General features: G+C 38.3%; 2 protein-coding genes across 2 annotated transcripts in view; one reads left to right on the plus strand and one right to left on the minus strand.

Moving 5' to 3' along the window:
- Positions 1-17221, minus strand: LOC113679435 (FYVE and coiled-coil domain-containing protein 1). The gene is made up of 19 exons (XM_027196392.2): positions 17051-17221; positions 16270-16389; positions 15440-15540; positions 14497-14603; positions 13992-14135; positions 13359-13437; positions 11419-12549; positions 10726-10862; positions 10085-10157; positions 9174-9710; positions 8334-8495; positions 7088-7326; positions 6137-6275; positions 5546-5619; positions 4926-5119; positions 4077-4546; positions 3820-3879; positions 2581-2690; positions 1-1626 (listed from the first exon to the last, which is right to left on the minus strand). The coding sequence occupies exons 1-19, from the start codon at positions 17100-17102 to the stop codon at positions 1554-1556; spliced, it is 4002 nt and encodes a 1333-aa protein (XP_027052193.2). The 5' UTR covers positions 17103-17221; the 3' UTR covers positions 1-1553.
- LOC113679437 (uncharacterized) overlaps positions 17097-21414 on the plus strand; it is a 13319-nt gene continuing 9001 nt past the window's right edge. Inside the window, exons 1-6 of the mRNA XM_027196394.2 lie at positions 17097-17551; positions 18115-18151; positions 18662-18712; positions 19156-19235; positions 19913-20017; positions 20996-21100. Coding sequence (XP_027052195.2) covers positions 17450-17551; positions 18115-18151; positions 18662-18712; positions 19156-19235; positions 19913-20017; positions 20996-21100 — 480 coding nt within the window. The 5' untranslated portion in view covers positions 17097-17449. The remainder of the gene's footprint in view (positions 17552-18114; positions 18152-18661; positions 18713-19155; positions 19236-19912; positions 20018-20995; positions 21101-21414) is intronic.

Genomic DNA, 21414 nt, shown 5'->3' on the forward strand with positions numbered 1-21414 from the left:
TTTAACAACAAATAGTCTTTTACTTCAAAAAAACCCACAGAAGACGTAACAACACTGCATAAAAATATTTCCCTCTGGTAGCAACACTTTACTATGAATAAAGTGAACACCGATCAATTTCACTGGTGTTCACGGTTGAATAATTTACCCAACTACCTGTAATGTCTCACCAAATTCAGGAGCCCATTAAGTACTATGCTCCTGCAAGAGTATACTATAACTGAATAAGACGAGAAGAAAAATGAATATGGAAGCGATGCTTTCAGTTATGAACGCACTACTTAAGTAGTAGTAAAAATAAGGCCTGAAAAAACATCAGGCCCGTACGGGATTTGAACCCATGACCTTTGCGATACCGGTGAAGCGCTCTACTAACTGAGCTAACAAGCCAACTGGGAGCTGGGAACTAGTAGAGCGCTACACCGGTAACGCAGAGGTCATGGGTTCAAATCCCATAAGGGCCTGAACTATTTTAAGGCCATACTTTCACTACTTCTTAAGTAATGCTCATAACTGCGAGGATCGCTTCCATATTCGTTTCTTCAACCGCAGTTCGCGTATATGATTTTCATGCATTTACAGTCGAGAACAAAAAGGTTTCATCACTCCGTTTAATTTCCCGCCAGTAGGTGGTTGAAAATTTCCACTCAAAATAGTAAAAACAAATTGTTTCATGTTTCTTGAAAGTCCCAACCTTGCACCCTAAACAATGTTGCAATAAATTAGTGACTATTTTGTTAACAATACCAGGCGACACTGTTATGGGGCAGAGGGAGAGATAACTGTTATAGAAAAAAAAATTCAAAAAGAGTTAAAGCGTGCTAGGCTTTTTGCCACTCATTGTAGCTAAGTACGACAGATGGCTGAAAAAAAAAAAAAAAAAAAGGACTTGGCCCGGTTCAGGCACTAAACTTTGCACAAGTCGGATTCACATCGTCCAAAATAAAAAAAAAGTTTTCTTTCATGTTGAAGCAAAAAAGAGACTACCGTCAAAATACGGTAAAATGGATTAATATCTATTCAACAAATGAAAAGATCAGTATCTGAACCGAATCATAGTGTTTTAAGGAAGATCATAAAGCTTGAACAAATGTGCGTATGGACAGACACATTTCAAGTTTTTTAGTTCAGTAGTTGAATGTAAGGCTCTTTTGCCAAATATATCTCACTTGACTTATAATATTACCGCTGTAAAAAGTATTATTACTATTACTTAAGGTAACTTAAACCTTAAAAAACATTTCTTCAATGTACTGTGGTAATAATGTTCATTACCACAGTATATTGAAGAATTTTTTTAAGGGTTTAAGTTACGCTAGATTTAAAATTAAGAATAAAAACTTACAGCTTTTATTAGTAGTAAAAACTTGGGTCATTTAAAAAGTTTACTCTTTAAGAGATATCCTAAAATCCATTTTCTAAAAACACCAACTTTTTCCATCACTAGCTAAAAGAAATGGCGCTAAAATTGTTTAGAAATAGTTCTATTAAAACATCTAAGAATTTAAAACATCATCACTAATATAAAAATACATTATATCTGTTTCCTTTTTCTACGTGAGACAGTCGTGTTCATTATCCTTTTGTTCAACTTGCACCATGCAAAATAAACGCTTGGACGTAAATCTTGAATGAAAAAAACAAACAAACAAACAAATTAGTCTCTAGACAAAGATCGAAAAGCAAAATAAACGCTTGGACGTAAATCTTCAATGAAAACAAACAAATTAGTGTCTAGACAAAGGTCGAAAGGCCAGCCTTTGAATAAGGACACTTTTCTGACGAAATTCTAATCAAGGACTGATATTTCATTGATAGATAATTTGGCTTTGTTAACCAAGTTGATGATGTAAATTGGCCACCGTTCTAAAACTGACGTTTAGAGCCCCAAGCTCTTCGTCAACTCTGTTGATAAAACCAAATAATTGTGTAATACCTCACAACGACGCTGCACCACAGTTTCTCTGGCATTTTACCCCTTTCAAATCTTACTAGTTAAGGTGACTTGACAAGAACACTTGTCCGGGAAATTGCAAAGGGAAAAGGAGAAATGAAACTCCTGAAATTTACTATAACAAGTGTCCTTGACAAGCTATCTTGTGGGAGAGAAAGAATGGACGAGTCCAAGGTTATATGTTGAAGTCGCAGAGCAAGCACTTTTCTGCTAAGCCTATATTCGCGCTTCAAGTCTTCCCTTTTCTGAAATCACTCTGACTTCTTTAGCTTTGCCAATCAAATAAAGCTGCTCAAAAATAGCATAGAGATAATCAGTTCTTAACCCTTTAACTCCCAAAAGTGATTAACATGTTATTTCTCACTGTAATATCCGTCGGCTATCCAACATATAGATAAAGAGAATACTTATCAGGCAGAAGTTGTTCTCTTGATCTAACACCAAATTTTCGTTACTAATGTACAAGGAAATGTGTAGCAGCTAGAGAGGAGAATTAACCATCAGATCTTGCGGAGTTGAAGGGTTAACCACCCAAACGGCCTAAAAATACGCATGGCATGCACGTCATGGCGTGCTTTGTCGGAAGCAAAGAAACTTGAAATTAAATGTATGGCAAAAGAACTAACCTGGAGAAGGTGTTATCGAATACAAGCACATATACTCCAGGAGAAACGTCTGTTATTTCACCCTTGATGGAAATTTGCTGAGAATTACACTGAGATAAAGGCACTACGGTCTGTTGGAGAGAGGTAAGCATATCTGACGTCAGAAACAGAAATATAGGAGAGAAGCGCAGTAGTACGAAATGGAACACAACGCTTGAACTACCACGTCTCCCCAAATCAAAAAAGGAAATTAACACCGACATATGAAAGTAAAAAGAAGATTGGGAAATTAATAGATGAATGAGTATGAGGATCGCCACGTTTTGAAGAGCAAGAATACGCTCATGCTATTGTTTCATCGTTTAAAAGGATTACCTTGTTTTAATGGGGTAGGATGATGACTCCGATCCAGACAACACATCATTCGATGCATTGTTCAACGCGTCGGCCGACGCATTACCAATTAGTTTCCTTCTGAATTAATGAGAAACGTCTGTTGTGTGTCGGTGATGTGCCGGCGGTGCATCGGCGACATTTTTTAAAATCTAATTAAAGGTTTTGAAGGAGGATCAAGCTACAGTGCTTCTCTTTTTCCTTAAACTTCTCACTCATCTTGAATTAGTATGCTTTTGTTACCTATTTAGTGTGCTTTTGTTGCCGATAAACTTCTTAAAGTTAAAACGGTAATATGACGCCATCTTTTCTGTTCTTTCTCGACCCAGTCCCACAAATCAATCACACAATTCTTGTGTCAGGTCCTTCCTCTATCGCCAAGTTGGTAAGTTTCATAATAGTAAGCATGTTGGTTATTGCTTGTTAGCGATCAAAAGAACGCTTAAAAAATGAAAATGCACTCGTCAAAAGTATCAAAGAAAACATTTCTCATATGTCCAGGGCGGTATACAGTTTTACTTTTTTTCAACTATAAAGAGTCGAACGATGGATCGATGACTTTACGAAACACTACAGCGAAACTTTTGAGTTAACTTTCTACTGCTTTAAAACAATTTTTCTGAGAAACTTTTTCCCCCCAAAATTTGAGCTTCAAAACCCGGTGATATGCCGGTGTTTATGGTATTTTATTCCATCTGTTAATGTATGCGCCTTTCAAGGCAGCACGAGGTCTCATCTGCTTCCGTAATTTTTGAATTTTATTGCCTTAAATGTTATATCTGCTGCCGCAAAATGGTCCAGGTTCGCCCCTCTTTTGGTTTTCTGGATGCAAGTAAGTAACACCGATGAAATGACACGATCTCCTACCTCGCACTCACTGTCCTTCTTTGTCTCCGAGAGTTTGAAGGCAACTCCAAAGCGTATGCTCTATAACGTAATGACAACGTTTAGTTCAAAAGTATTCAAACCCATCCACCATTATTGTCAGCCTGCATCCCTCCCTTAAAGCTTATGTCCTTCATACCCCAAAGATAATCTTTGTTCCCCCCTGAAACCAGCCCCATTCTCTCAGCTCGATTCCTCTGAATTTTAAAGGCGTAACAGCGCTACATAGATTAATTCACCCTTTTTTCGGTCGAAAACTTCCACGATAGCGACGTTCCTTGAGTTCCGACCAGTACTGGAATCAAATGACGTTTTCCTGGGGGTACAGTTACGTGCCAAAACGGTCCCGGCTCCTCGTTCAACGCTGGTACCGCCAAGTCTTCTCTAACGTCACTTTCACAGATAACCACTTGAGCTTGCGGCTGTTCAAACGCTTGTTCGTCTCCTTCCTCCAAAAACTCATATTCTTCTTCTTCTTCTTCTTCCTCCTTTGATGAATGGTCAGGCTCAGGTTTTTCTTCCACAGATTTTTTGGCTGCTTCTTTGGCTGCGGACTTCTTGGCACTTTTCAAGGTGGTGTATTTGTGATTCTCACCACTTGTCACACTTTGGCTGCGCTCTTTATCGCTGCTTCCTTTTCTGTCGGATTTTTTAGGAGTGGAGGTGGACTGGGGACAACCCGGGAGAACTACACCAGAGGTACTGGGACCTAATAAGTTACCATGGAAATTACAGAATAGATTAGAACAAGAAGAGAAAGGTAGGTATGTAGGCTAAGGCAAAGCGTTTATCAATCGCGCTCAAAAATAAGCCAGGTGCTTATAAATATAGAGATTTGTCATCACAGCCATATTCCTCAAGTGCACCAAAGAGAAGAAATATCCTCCTTAAACTGCCTCATTCTTTGGACCTATACCCAACAGAATATGTAGTAACGAGTTGGGAAAATTTTCACGTCTTTCTAAAAATCAATTTCCTGGTCTCTCTTTGTTACGAAACACTGATAATTTACTTGCTACGCTAATCTACTGATGTGCGACCAAAAAAAAAACCAATAGGCGCTACACTAAGCGAATTGTGTCACGCACCAGGCTGAGGGTCGTCATCAGCGCCCAGGCCCCCTTCGTCATCCTGGAAACTCAGCAGGCTTTCCCTCCGATTTGACTGCAAATCACTGACGTCTGATGTCGGATCGTCGTCCACGTCTGAATGTTTTCCCACAAGTTGAGCATTAAGCCGTTTATCGGATTTTGAACAATCTTCACAAACACGACGGAGTTTTCTAAATCAGAAAAAAGAAATTACATTGCGATAACTACGTCGGCCGGAGCATAACCCGGCTTCCTAACATTAACACTGGAAGTTGGAGCCAAACAAGGTTACAGGCTAAAAAACGGAACTTTTATGTACCAGCTCACGGTTTTCTGATTTTGAATAGAGTCTTTAAAGCTCGCAATTCATAACCCCTATGTTAGTCTACTCTGCAACTGGTGAGGAAATTGCGAACCACTTCCTCAAACAACCAAATATTAAACTTCAACTAATCTCGTACTGGTCACTCACGTTTGCTTGAGGAAGTTAGCGTCAATTTGCCTCCAGTTCTTATTAGCTCTTTTCTAACGTTTACATTTGCGCAGATTGACAGTTGTAATTAATTTGGTTTTGCCTTTCATACTCTAGCGCTGTACAAGTAACAAACCGGACATACCTGCTGTGAGGGGTTTGAACCCAATTGTTGGAGCAGTTGTGACAAAAAATACGACCACACACTCTACAATGATGCTGAAAAGAACAGAAATAAACATTAATAAAAAAGCAGCTTCCCACCTTCCCCCTAAAAGGCGTCTTTCTTCGTGACTATTTTTCGAACAGGAAAGGAAGGCTTGCACTCTTTCTTTGATAAAGAGAGAATTTTTTTGGATTTTTAAGTCTTTATCTAACTTCTCAAAATGTACCATCATCATTGTTTTAATTTTATCGCAAATCAATGATCGTATTCCTGAAATATTACAGCACTTGCAGAAGTGGATTACTACATAAAATTGCGGTCGTTTTTGTTGTAGAATTGGATTGTTCCAGGATAATGATTCAGGAAAAGCTTAGTCTACCTTCAAGTCTGCGGCAGAGCAGTGTTCACCAGAAGGCCAAGATTAGACTTTACTTCAGATCAAGACATGCATTCAACTATTTCGTCTGATTAAAAGTGTCGCGCTTCAGAAACGTGTATCCAGTGACCCGGTCAGGATGAAGTCGATTTTTCTATTTTTCAGTTCAATAAAATTTACGTTCACGAGCACACCTTTCTCAAGAGGAACGAAAACTCAGCTTTACAACTGAGGCAGTGAGAAACTTCACTATCGTCCATCCATCTGTCGTCCGCTTTCACCTTGATCTCGTGCTCCATGTCATCCGCTTTCTTCCATAACTCCGCTTTTTCTCTAAAGAAAATCAAAAGTGATTAACGTGTACCTTCTTCTTGCCGAATCATTGCAGTGGGTATCATCTTAACATAACTCAAAGCAATTATCCTGGATATAAGGAAATGTATGGCAGCTACAAGGAAAATGCCAAGAAATAACCGTTAATTAGATACATTTTAACTGCTTTATCCGCAGTTCAAATATATATCTTTCATATATTCACAGTCGTTTATTCACCACTTCACGGATTTATTTGGAACCAACATAATGACCAGCTCTCAGTTGGCTTGTTAGCTCAGTTGGTAGAGCGCTGCACCGGTATCGCAGACGTCATGGGTTCAAATCCCGTACAGGCCTGAATTTTTTTCAGGCCTTATTTTCACTACTGCTTAATTAGTGTTTGTTACTGCGAAGATCACTTTCATATTCACATATGTTGCTTTTGTTTCAATTTAATGCCAATTACTTATTTGAGTAAATACTTGCTGCCATTCATTTCTTCCCGATAACGTTTACAGATTGACATACTATCTCCACAGAAAACGTTAATTTTCTAGAGCCCTGGAACACCAAAAGGTTATCCGCGCGGAATTATGTAAGTTTACTAAACACCCCCCCCCCCCTTCCCACCTGCACAGTTATACGGTCTTGGTACAGAAATGCATTGTATGTATATTTCCATAGCACGGCATGGAACACCAAACAATGACTCAGCGCGGCCTCGAACCCGGACCTTAAAATGCTAAGTCCAACACGCTCACTGGTAAACCAACACTTCTACTCTCAAGACAAATATCTATTAGCCAAAAAGAATCTTTCAATCGCTATACCTTGTTAATTCTATCAGCCTTTTTTTCAACTCATCCATGTCTTCTTTGAACTGGGAAATCTTTTTTTCGTATCGAAGACTGTGTACACCTTTTTCTTCTTCGTATTCTTCCACCTTTTTCTTCAGTTCTCTTTGTCTGGAGCGTTCCTCCTCTAACTGTTTGGCAGCCAGGAGAAGCTCATTTTCCAATGCGCGCAGTCTAAGCTTGTTTTCGTCAAATCCACTTTTATATTGTTGCACCTTAAGCGGAAAGCAGGATAAAAACATCGAAATTAAATAGGTTAAGGACAAACTCGAGCTAAATGGTTAACCCAGGCGGAGCTCATTCCGGTTTCCTTAGCATGGAACTGCTGGGAGTATCACTATTCCCCTCGGGGTAACCCCCTGGGGGGGGGGTTTAACCCCCACCCCAGCATTTCACCGGGCTTCCCTTATAATTCTCCATACTCCTGGGTGGAGAGAGGCACTACGACAGTCGAGTGTTTTGCCCAAGAACACAACATAATGACCTGGTCAGGTCTCAAACCCATAACTCTCAGAGCCCACAAGTTAAACTAAGAGATCCTTCAGAAAGCACTTTAACACTGTTTTCGGGAATACCTCCGTGGCAAAAGAAGTTTAGTCATAATCACAGGTTTTCTTGCTATAAACACTACAGTTTTTTTCTCTCACACCTTTTTCTCTAAGAAAAACACTACCTCAAAGCAACATGTGTGACTGCAGTCACGTGCAGTGTCAATCAAAACTCAACTACGTTTGGGCCCAGTGTCCAACACTACTACCAATACTTCATTGGATCAGGAAAAAGTCTTGCTCACAATATATGACCAAAGATCAAATTTGTAATTCTCCCTACTGTCAACCATACAATTCATATAACGTTAATTCAGAGAATTTAGTATTGGATCAACTAATTATCCCCAAATTGATTTTTTAATTCTCATCACTAATCCGGTTGATATTGTATTGATATTGTAAGGAGAAATTCTGTCTTGGTCACTCATGGGAGTTAAAGGGTTAACGAAGGTAAAAAAAAGATTAAGAGGACGCGAAAGCTTAGCTAAGCAAAAAGCGAAAGCCACGAACAAAAACAATTACGTAACATTCTCGCAATTAATCATCATTGTGTTCGCTCAGTCTTTTCGACACACACTGAAACTAACTGATGGAACATAACTTTTGAGCCTCGAATACCTTGTGGTTGGCCGTTGTACGCGCTTATCCCAGTTTCAGTCAAGCCCACCTACCTCGCTTCGTAGATGTTTTATTTCCGTCACGTATTTATGCTTGTCGTGTTGCAGGGTATCATTTCGTTCTTTTAAGCGGTTCTCCAGGTCTGTGATCATTTCGCCCTGTTCTGATAAACGTTCTTTCACGCCGTTATACTCTTGGATTTGTTGCGACAAAGTCTAAAATGCAGAACTTGACTTAGTAATAGCTTACTCAGAGTAAAGCAGCCTGCCCGGACTGAACGAGCCAAGACTATTGCTACCTCTCCGCTAAAGACAAAACGCGAGTTCAAAGCAGGTGACCTGCGGAAGTTTTGTCGGATTTTCCACGTCACAGTATTTGGCGATTCCCGAATCTACAGTATACCCCTTGAAGAGAGGAACTAGCAGAGTTTATTGTTCGAGCCTGGGAACAAAAAACACAACTATCCTTACAAATGTTTGTGCACTTTCCATTGTAATTTCAAATTTGTATCGAGTGTTTCTTAGGTTAAAGGTGGATGTTGTTCACCTCGTTAGGAAGCAAAGTTGGAAAAAAATGTCTGACACGCAAAAGGATAGAAATTGACTAAAGTGGTTGAGTTTTTCCTTGGCAAGGTCCCAATAAATCGTATATTCCTATACCGTTAATGATCTGTGTACAGGAGCTACTGGAGCTTCATGTCCTGCTTCAAATGATAACAAATTAGCCGCTTTCAGTGTCCAGCTATCTACCGTGTACCCCCTAAACAGATTATGTTCACCACAAATCCTTGAAAATGAGTGGTGTGAACCGTATTGTGTGAACGTTCTAAACACTCTCTCTCTCTCCTTCTGGCATTTTTCATCGATCGTTTAATAGAAAAGTATAGAACTTACCTTAAGCTCTGTTTCATACTTCATAGTCTCCGAGCTGAGTTGAAATTTAAGCGCTGCGATCTCCTGATCCATCATGCACTGCAGGCTCTCCAGTTGCTCCTGCGACCTGACCTGACTCTGCTCAGCTCGAATTCTCGCCTCATTGGCTGCCTCCAATTGTTCCTTGGCAACATCTAACTCGTGCTCAAGGCCGATTCTCTCGTCGTGTACAGAAGACATTTTCTCTTCCAGCGATCTCAGTTGGCCATCTAGATCTTTCTTCTCGGCATCCATAGTTTGAAGAGAGTCTGTGATAGTTGCCAGTTCGTTTTCTAGCTTCTGTTTGGACTGCGCCGTGTCTCCAAGCTGGGCTTTCAGGGACTCGAGTTCGTCATGCACCTCCGATCTGAGTTTTTCCTCTTCTTCTCTAATTCCCTTCAGTTGTGTCAATTCATCGAGGACTTTGCATTTTTCTTCTGCAAGGAAAGAGATATTGGACTGCAGAGTCTCCTCGGACTCCTCCAGCTCTGCCAGTCTGTTATCTGCCTTAAGTTTTTCCTGGAGAGAGAGAATGCAGTGCTTCCTGTTAGGCTGGAAGCTCAAAGACAAGAGGACATCGCAACTTTTTTTGGCATAAACTGTAACTCGTGAACGTGCAGTTGAGAATCCTTCTGCGATAAAGAGCCAAACGGCTAACATCATGAATTCGCGAACCGGACTTAGAGCGCAATGCTGAACGTGTTTGCTTGAAATTTCCAAAAAGAATCTGAAATGTGTCTTGGAAGAGACAACACAACGCGTCATACCAGCCTCGATGTATTTTTTTCATAAGTGTTTGACAATTTTTAATGACCTCGCAATTAACGCGATAATCACCTGGTCATATTGCGATAATTTCCTTAGAAAAAGAACGTGATCAAGAAAATTCATACCTTTTCAAGGATGTCTTTTTCTTCATCAATAAACGTAATTCTCCTGCGAGAGGTGTCCACTTCTTCGTGTAAACTAAAATGAAATAACACTGTTACCATCTAGTCGGTCCTGGAATAAAGTACACAGTGATTTACTCCATTCTGCCCCCCCAATTCCCCGCCCCCCCCAATTCCTCGCCCCCGTTCCCTTCCCCGCCCCCGTTCCCTTCCCCGCCCCCATTCCCTTCCCCGATGGCAAGTTAGTACCAGGCGCACATGAATTTACACTGAGTTTTCCAATATATGCGGCATAAATTGTTAACCCTCTAACTCCCAAGATCCCATTAGTAATTCTCTCCAATGTCTGTCGTACAATTCTTACGACGTTAGTTCAGAGAATTTGGCATTGGATCAACCAATAATCCCCTAATTGATATCTTTCTTTATTCTCATCACTTTTCTGCTTATTGATTGTGGTAAGGAGAAATTCTGTCTTAATCACTCATGGGAGTTAAATAGTTAAATACTTTGAGACGCGTCAGTTTTCATAGTAAACAACTCATGATACCTTTTTAGAAAGCACATAAACAATAAAACATCATTTTGATCCATTTACCACACCCCGCATGCAACACCTGTGTGTTGAACACCATGACACCTACTCTATGATTTGTTTCTTCTTCTTTTCAATGTTATCCTGCAGCTCAGCCACATGCTCCTCCAGTTTTTCCTTCTGCGTACTTCTCTCGTCCAACTGACGATGGAGGATGGACATTTCAGCTACAAGATGCTTGGCTTGCTAAAATAACAAGTAACTTCCGTCAGGAAGAATTCAACAATTTAAATTTTCTCGTGAAACACAGAGGGACAAAGAAAACCTCCGGGGCTGCGTTCATTCATGAGGTAAATATTATTTTGACCGTTTTAAAAAATCAAACCGAGCCTTAAGTTCTCAAGGAAATGACCAATCGATTAAGTTATGACTTTTTGTGGCGGTTTAACCATCTGCCTATGGGCAAAACTTAACTTAGCCAAATTCAAGCTTTAAGCTTAGGTACCATGCATTCAAGCAATCTCGCCTTTTAAGAACAAACTTTGAACGATCACGCCATTCACGACGAGGGTCATATTTCTTACAGTGCCGGCTAAAAATTCGTCCCTGATCGGAGCGTAAAGTTCCTACCGGTTAGCTTGGTTCCATGGAGTACCTGAACACAAGAATTTTGAGATGTGTCCCTACGAACGTCGCCTGAGTCCTTGTACATTTTGGGACCGAGGTTGAATGTTCCAACAATTGCAGTATCTAATTGTAGGAAGTGTCATACTGTTAGTATTGCCGAAAACAAACTTTATACCTTTAAAATCATTTTTCTAAAATCCTTCATCACATGGTTACCATCCGGGACATCCACACCTTCCACTGGCTGAAGAGTATCTTTTAATTCCAACATAAACGTGTCTTGGTTCTGTTCTACAGAGTTCAGCTGATTTTTCAAATCTCGAATAACAGTGTCAGTCTCAATGCTGGCGTTTTCCAGGTCGGCGATTTTTGCATTAGCTTCCTCAAGTTTACTACTAAGGTCTCTATTTTGTTGCTTGATTTCCACAATGCTTGTCTCCAAACGTCTGTTCTCAGCGCTCTGATTTTGTAATCCTCTCTCTCTATCCACTAACCTACTTTTCAGCTCGGATTCTAGCTCTTCAAAGGACCCAAACACCATCCCGTTTAGCTTTTCATACGATTCTTGAACTCTCTCTAACACGACCTCTTTAGCTTTTATTTCTCCTTGTAGCTCCGCGATTCTCTTGTTCGATTCCGCTTCGGATAGTTCAAGTTTGTTACGTTTTTCTCTAAGTTCCGAAAGTTTTGCTTCCAGCTCACTAGCCATCTCGTCCTTCCGTTTAAATCGCTCTTTTAATTGCTCGCATTCGTAAGACAGTTCGCTATTTTTTCTCTCAGAACCCGTGATCTTCCTTTCAAGTTCTATCGCGGATCTTTGTGCTTCGTGAGACGCACTCACAGACACCTTCACTTCATCTTTAAGCTTTTCAATTTCGGCTTCTCTCTCACTCAGGGCCCTTTCAGCTGTTGTTAACTTCCCGGACAATTCTTTGAATTTAGTGTTCATCTCTTCCGACACACCTTTCGTCAAATTGGTGTATCGTTCGTTCAGTTGTTTGACTTTAAGCTCGTGTTCTTGGTTAGCAAATATTCGTTCGTCGTGCGCTTTCTTCGCATCATGACAAGCTTTAGACAACTGAGATTCCAGATCACCCTTCCATTTTAGAATCCGTTGGTGAAGATGAGAAATTTCCAACGTCATATCAGTAATGTTGGGGGTATCGACCGCTGAATCGCCAATGCTGACATTATCGAAACCAGCTTCACTTCGCTCTGCCTTTCCAAGAGAATTTTCATCCCCTAAAATTGTTGTTAATGCGGTGATTTCTGATGCTAGACCAATCAGAGGATCGGGCCTCTCATTCTAAACGGAGAATACGAAACAAATAATTAATGATAAAAGAACACGAATACATTTCTTGCGTTTAATTTGTCTGGAAAAATAATCTGACGGGCGAAAGAACAGTAACCGGTCAGTCGACCGAATGTCATCTCGCCTAAAACTTGAGTTATGTCGCTCGAGATTTTAAGTCATGTCCCCAAAATCCTGCGTTATCTTGCCCTAGATATTATTCTGAGCTAACCCAAGAAACAATCATTTTAAAGATCAGGCTTACAGATTTACAGGGATTTCATTTAGGCATTTTGGAATCAAAACCTAAGTAACCACAACAACCAATCGAAGGAGGAAAGAATGTGTTACTCCGAAGTCTAAGGTTCGAACCTCACGAGGGCTCTTCCACGGTGACAAATGTTGAAACATCTTTTTTCGGAAAACCTTCTTGTGGAAACGAATTAATATATATTTTTTCTAATCTAAAGAAGGAGCATGATAAAGTATGAGAAAAGACTGTGAATATATGAATATCATATATTCGTGCTGCAGATTAATAAATGAAGATGAGAGTGATCATTGCATGCTGAACACTGCTATGCCGTAGTGAAAATAAAGCCTGAAAAAAATTCAGGCCTGAACGGGATTTGAACTCATGACCTCCGTGATACCGGTGCAGAGTTCTACCAACTGAGCTAACAAGCCAACTAGGAGCTGGTTATCAAGTTGGTTTAGGTAATAAAACCGTGTAGTGATGGATGAACAACTGTGAATATATGGATATCGTAAACTTGAACTGCGGAAATAAAACCTAGAAAAAATTTAGGATCGCTGCTCACCCTTAAATCGACACTAGTTACACTGCTTATACTGCTTCTTCGACCAGACACTGAGCCTTGACGATCTCCTAAGGGTCTCCTACAACAACAAAACAAAACAGTTAGGCTGGATGATATTCCTGTCCACGAGTATAACCTCTATAACCTGTTCTGATAGGTAATGTGTCAATCATTTCAAATCCACTACGACAATGGCAACCCCCTGGGTATTTGAATTTTTGAAGATCTGATTGTTCGAATTTCCGTCCCTGGGGCCAAAATTTTGTTTAAATGCCTTACCCAAGTGACAGATTTGATAGGTCAATTTTTTTTGTAAAAGGCAAAATCAGAAACGATGACTTTCTACTCATTGACCAAGCTTTAAACCTAGACCTTGTACACCTTTTCTTTTATGTCATTCCCTTGCAAAAGTAAACTTGTTACCTTTAAAAACTCCATATTAAAAGATAAAATAGTTTTTTTCTGATGGAAAGACTTGACACCTCTGGTTCAAATTCCCCACCACAGTCAGGCAAGTTTCAAAATTCCCCAACCCCTCAGCCACAGAGGACAGTCTTATGACTATGGGTTGCTGAAGGGGGAAGGATGTTAAAACTTCAAATTGATCCATGCATAATTACCAACTAACTATACCTTGTGAAAGCTGGCCATGAAATATCCAGCTCATGTCCAGCAACAGGAAGATCAAACTCAAGATCATTCAAGTCATACAACTTGTTAACCAGAGCAGTTGACAAAGATGGGTGGCAGAGAATTGCCTCAGGGCCAAAGTATGCACTGAAATGAAAGTGTTAACAGCAAAATAAGTACTGCCATACTTGGTCAACCTTCATATAAAGGGACATATTTAACTAAACAATTACAAAAACTTTTTTTTTTTTTAATCAAAGCAATGTAAAAAATGTCAATGCAACCCTAGCTTGCAAAGCAGCATTCTTATTAGATGGGAAAGCACAAATGTTGGCAGATTTGGGGGAGTTATAAGCTGTGAGCAGACATCAATCATTTTTATTTGCTTTTTTTACCCATACAATGGACTTCACCAAAAAACAGGGAATGCTCATAATCTATAACACATGGAATCAAAGATACATACATGTACAGAATAAGCAAATAATCATATTTTCAAATTCTCTACCTCAGTTGTTTTCGTTTAACCAAGCACCTTTGAATTGCATCAGCCAATGACTTTTTTGTCAGAGAGTATCGAATAAAAGCTCGTCCTTTGCCCTGAGGTGTCTTGACCTTCAAATGAAACAGTGTCAAATATTTTACAAATAAACTCCATGTTGCTGTGCAGATGATGTCGAAATGTGGTTACAAAAAAGAAGTGGCACACAAGCCTTAGGCGCAGCTGAGTGTGTCACTGAATTTCTTGCTACATTTAGAAGTTTCTTAGTTGTGATCTTTTACTTAACACACCTACAGCAACATGGAAGCCATTCATTTTAAATAGTGAGTGTAGCAAATGGTGACCTCATCTTTGCTTCTGTTCTCCAATAGATCATTGGTAAGAACCAATCAAACCATATGCATAATTTAGCTTATCATATACACTCCTACAAATTAAATTATGAACTCCACATCTAACATTGACAAAATATATCATATTCCTTTTTTTTGCAGCAAGATGCTTTCTCACTGACTAATGAATAAGTGGATTAGTTCTTAACCCTTCAGAATAATTATTTTCCTTTACAAATTAATTACATTTTAATAAATTTTCACCCTTGAATCCCAAGGGTAACAAGCATCTTATTTTTTCTTACATTTTCACCACTGAATCAAACATTCAGGGGTGATATTAATAAAGGAAATGTTCACCAATTGAAGATGCTGTGACTACCGAAAGGAGGAACTGCCTTTGTCTGTTGTGGTTAAACTGTCTTTAAACTGGCTATTTTCTGTTTAAACTTTGTTTTTGAGGCACAGCACATAGTAATAAATATGTAAATGCATCTGACTAATAATCTGACTCATAAAAAGCCAATTGTTTTACAATATGGCAACAATAAATGGAAACTGATAACAACAAAAAACACCTGTACTTAGCTTATCTTGAATATACATGTGTACAATACCTGCGGGATGGCATGAACAAGTCGTACCCCATCATCTTTAGGAATACATTCACTAATAAAATTCCAGTAATCCTTTCTAACTCCAAGAAGAGAGTACTTATCTGGGTTGAGGGAAAAAAAAAGACAATCAGTGATACTATATATGCGCATTTATAGCACATTTTTTTCTGTATTTCTGTATCAAATATCCAACCAGCAAAACCCTCTGTAAGTTTACCCTTTGACTCCCAGGAGTGATTAACATGCAACTTCTCCTTAAAATATATATACAATATCCAGCAAACAGGTAACAAGAATGCTTGGACTTATCATTTCAAAGTTGTCATCTTGATCTAACACCGAATTCTCATCACTAATTTACTAGGAAAAGTGTAACAGCTAGAAAGGAGAATTAACAATCAGATCTTAAGAGTTAAAGGGTTAAAAAAACGATAGTTAACCATTTTCACCACCAAGATCTCATTAGTGATTCTTATTAATGTTGGCCACACAATTCTTTTGACATTAGTTCTGACAATTAAGCATTCAATTGGCAAATGATCCCCTAATTGATAGTTTTTGTCTGCTAGATATTGCAGTAGCTATTGTAGGGTGAAATTCTGTCTTGGCCACTCCAAGACATAACAGGGCTAGACTATTGAAGGACATCTATCACAAGAGGTAGAGATCAAGCACTTTTGCGAATGTCAGAACCAAGCCAGAATGAAGCCAAATTTTTGGAGCTCTAGCTTGATTTGAAACTCAACTTATTAATTAAAATTTTAAAAACAAAACAAAGGAGACAACAAAAAAATAATATAGATCAGCATCTAGTACTTTTAGACACATACCCTTCTGTTCGTGTCTTAGAACTGTTTCAAGCTTGACACAAAACTTATGAAGAATTGTCTCATCATCAGTCACAGGTAGTTGTGATGACTGGTGTACATTTCTTAATTCTGATATGCAACCTAAAAATCCAAAACACCCTACAATTTTAATTAAAGATGATAGTAGATTTTTGTTCCATACCCATGCAAGAAAATAGAAATTACCCAGGGAAACACGTTCTCTGCCTCCGTCATAAAGCCCCCATTAAATGACTCATCATTTAGATGATCATGGAAGCAATTGTTTGTAGCCAAAAAATAAAGCAAAAAGTGCATGGATTCATCGATCAGCGCAAGCTTCATACTTTGACCTAGTTTACATCAAGGACACAGTACGGGACAGAAACACATGATCATATCTTAGGATTTCGAAAATAAATCTAAAACAAGGAAAATATTGAGCCATTCCACATGCAATTACATGCTCGAACTAAAATTACGTAAAGCATATAAGTGTGAAATCTGTCTGACCGAAGCGAGCTGATCACGAGTTCAACAAAATTTATAGGAAGAATTAATTATCGCACCCATACATGGCCTGTGACAACATCAATAATATTACATTATAATTGTAAATTTGCGGCTTTATATCAGCGCTGAATCTTTGCCACACAAGAACATTAGGAGAAAATGTGTGAAAATCGCTTATAAAAATTCCATTTGCTGTGTGAATTGGGTTTTAACCACGCAAAGATAGGCTGAATTTCCTAATTTATTGACTATTGTCTAAAAAAATACCCACCCACTATGTCACTTATTAGTCTAGCTGGATCAATAATAAATGCCTCCATCATTCTCCAATGGATCGTCTGGATTTTTCTCCAAACAAAGGCTTTCTCAATCCATAAAAAGTTGTTCAAAGTTCGCCATGTTTATGTTGGGCAGACATTACACGCGCATGAAATGCGAAAAGACTGGGTACTAATATTTTATTCTCTTCCCAGACTGCATTGTATGTTCTGAAGAATCCAAGATGGCGGAAAATCAAACGAAGAATTTTCCGGAAAAGTACACCCTTGTCGCCGTTATTCACCAGAAAAAGACTTTGATTGAGTTTCATAGAACATGAAGCGTTGTATAAATGATTTGAGGTTGATGGTGTTTCTTTTAACCATTGTGTAACTGGTCATTGGATCTGAAAATGGCGAGCTGTAACCCAGATTCAGCTGATTCTGTGGAATCCCCAGTACTGTCGTTGTTCAAAATGACAAAGGGTTCTGCCATGCTCAAGGTCAAGCGGCATGTAAGTATTTCCTGTCATAGTTACCTAGGTTTAAGATAACGCATGTCACTGAGATGGGGCGATAGACGATATCATGTTATAGTCGTATTTCCTCGAATAAGCTAGCGCCCAGGCGATTATTTATAGTTTCGGCTCAAAGGAGGGGCGCTTACCGGAAGGAGGGCGCTCAATCGAGGGGAGCGCTCATAAAAAAATTTCAACCTGTACTGATTTCGTTGTAGTTGAAGCTTAAAAAGTTATAGGTAAAGTGTCATGTCATAGAAACAGGTTTTTGCTTGTACTATTTAAGAAAGTGAGGGAGGAGAGGGAAGGGGGGTGGGTACTTATTTGGGGGGGGGGAGGGAGGACTTTTGTTCCAGCGTGGGTGCTTGTTTGAGGAAACATGACATCCAATGAATTGGCAGGCAGGGGTGAATAGGAAACTTTTTCCAAATTTATTTCTAATCTCTCTCGTCTGAAATATTAATGGGAGAAGTGAAATAATTCTACAGGACTGAAAAAGGTATTGATTAATTTTGCTACATTACTTAAAATAATCTTTTTATTTTGTTTTATTTTGTCAGGGAACTCCTCAGATCAAGAAGTTTGTATTATCAAGAGGTACAGTGTGATAAATTGATGTACAAAAATTTCTCTCAACAGACTTTTCTTTGTGAATTAGATGTCTTTGCTTCTTTCAACACCTTGGTTTTAACCTTAAAACTCTTAAGATCTGATCATTAAATCTCCCCTCCAGCTGCTACTCATTTCCTTGTAAACTAGTTATGAGAATATGGTGTTTGATCATAATAAAAAAATTCTACCTGATAAGTTTGAGTATTCTCTTTACCTGTTTGCTTGATAATGTAGTGGATATTTTAGGGAGAAGTTGCATGTTAATCACTTCTGCTTTGCTTTGTGATGGCAGAATTGCAGAATTTTCCACAATATGCTAATTTTGTCAGTTGAATACCTCTAAGGTAGCCTTATTTGATTACCAGCTTTAACTTATAGATGGGTACTAACTGAACAATTAGTCTGGGAATTACAGAACTCCATCCATTTTTACCATTAACAGACTGAAATACTTTTCCAAAAGTTTCTCTTGTTAATGAATATCTATTATTGCAGATCTCGCTCATTTACAATGGGGAACTCCAAAAAATAAAGGAGAAAAATCTGGTAATTAGTTTGCTTCTCTTTACATATACAAGTTAATGAGATTTGCTCTATCTTGCACAAGCTTCAAACTCATTAATGCTTATTGTAAACAACAGGTCAATGATATGCACACAATCTTTGCATGCAAACGCATGTGAAAAGCATATAAAAAGTATGTAAAAAGCAAATGGGAAATTTGATAGCCTTATTATAGTGTTTCTATTCTCTTTCCAATTAGTCCCTAAAGCCTGTATGTGAAAAAGTTGTACTTTATGGTTCTGACAGCAAAGTGTGACAGAACTGACCCCAAGTTTTGAACTTGGGTTTTTTACAGAGCAGTCCTGTGCATAAAGAATCTTCTCTGATATTTGTAACTAAACTCAACTTGGATTTATTTTAATTCACGTTCACTGCAATAATTGCTGTTGCTATTCAACCTGAGTGTAATTTTGTAACCTCTATAGTATCGACTTCACAAATGACTGAGCTTTTAAAAGGACAAAAGACCAAAGTATTTCAGAACTGCCCTATTCCACAGAGAGAGGTAAAGAAAAAGAATTTTTGTTATGAATTCTGTTACATTACATTGCCTCATGTGTTCATGATACATTGTAGGTTCAAATTTCCAGTTCTTGTAGTAGTTAAAGTGGATTGTTCATGATAGATTATTTAAGTAATTGAACTGATCTCAATTTTTTGTCATAGCTATTACCAACATGTACTTTTTAATAATTCTACAAGTTCTTTATGGGAGAGATAAAATGTTTTGATAAATGCTGAGCATTTTAATTTAATGGAGTTGAACAGCACCTTGGCCAGCCTTTCTCAGTCAAGCTTTACTGTAGATATGTATGTATTTATTTCTGTAGACCATTTCAGTGTTGTGGTCTATTGATAACAACATGGTGGGAAGTGGGAAGGTCAACAAAGAAAGATGAAGTTATTTCTGCTCAGAGATCTGTGATTTTTTTTATTACATGCACAAGTGTTATTTTTATTTAACATAAGTGATATTTTCAATTCTGATTCAATTTTTGTTTGTTTGGTTTTAGTTCGTTTGTCTTCTTGTTTTAAAATTTAGATTTGTTTTTTGTTTAGTTGAAGATTTGATTTCAAATTAATGAACCTGTAAAGGTTAAATTTTAAATATGAGAATCAGGCCCTTCCTGGGCTGCTTAATTGGAAATCGGTCTGAGGTAAAAATTTCCTCTTCTTTTTCAGTCCATGTCTTTCTCTGTGGTTTACAAGATTGGTAAAAGTTTGCAGACAATAGATGTTGTTTGTTTTGACAAACAGCAGTGTGATACATGGACATCAGGTTTGCAGGTATGTTTTGTTGTAAAATAATTGTTTAATAAAATTTAAAGTTTTGTAAATTAAAGCATTGTGCAACCATATTTTAACGATAAAGGGGGTACGTTTCTAAAGAATTTGTGGTGCTACATCAGGTTTGTTTAGGAAGATAATGTAGTGTTATCAATGTAAATTATATAATGTAAATTAGCCACTGTAAAGAGTCTCTAAAGCTGATATTCTGTTAGCCCTTCCTCAGAGCAAACAGAGGGATTGTGAATTGAGTATTTTTTAAAATGCAGAAAGTGGAGCTGTACTATTGGTGAGAAGATGGTAACAAGAATAAAAGAGAATGAAGTAGTTGCATGAAAAGTGTTCATTGATACTGTTGGGATAAAGAGTGCTGATTTTAAAGATTAATTTTTATTCTAGAGGTTTGAAGCTTTCTGGACAGCTTAGATGTCAAGGGAATAGCAGCAGACTTCCATCTATTCAGATAATTTAGTGTTAACAACTGAGTTGAAAATGTAAATTGGCCACTGTAAAGAGTTGAAAGGCTGGCATTATGAGTGTTAGCACTTTGTCGGAGTGAAGGAACTTCAGCCTTCCAACTCTTTTATGATGACCAATTTACATTTACATTTTCAATCAGTTGTTAACATGAAATTCCCTGTTATACTCTTCCACTGACACAGCACCACAGTTTCTTTAGAAAGTTACCCCCTTTATCCCATCTATTCACTCTGATATTATACAGCTAACAATGAAAACATCAGCTTTAGAAACTTTTTATGGCTGCTAACTTGCATCATCATCTAAGGTGATCATACCAAATTAGCCCATTTTTTAAAATAGTTTTGTTTTCTTCTTCAATATTACTTTCATGGTATGTAGACTTTACACTTCATTCCTTTTATTTTCTAGTCTTAAGGGGGATGTGGCTATGGGTTTAATTGGAGAATACAGTTTGATTGTTCAGTACTCAAACTATACACTTGTTTAATCTGACAGGCCTTGGTGAGTGGTTTTAATGACAGAAAGGTCATTGATGAATTGTATAAAAGTGGAAAGAATGGAGATGAGATAGATAACCATCGTGTACCACCAACGGATGATGTGGGTAGATTGTGTGGTAATTTGTTAGTTACAGTCTGTCCTCAGTTATAATTCTTTTACACATGTTGATAAGGCCAGAAAGGCCACTTCACATACAAAGAAAAGAATACAAAGAGAAAGCCCAGCATTTACGAATTAAGTGAATTTTGCCAAAGTTAATGAGTGAAAGATGGCACAATGGCCTTTTATAATAGCAAAGAACATGTATGTGTAGAACTCTGCTAACTTGAACAAAGGCTATTTCCACTGGGTTTGGATTTGGATTGGGCTACTTTTTTTTTCGTCATCTTCTATCATCTAACTTGAACTCAGGT

Source organism: Pocillopora damicornis, chromosome 9, assembly GCF_964200805.1.
Source record: "Pocillopora damicornis chromosome 9, jaPocDami1.2, whole genome shotgun sequence".
In the NCBI taxonomy this organism is placed as follows: domain Eukaryota; kingdom Metazoa; phylum Cnidaria; class Anthozoa; order Scleractinia; family Pocilloporidae; genus Pocillopora; species Pocillopora damicornis.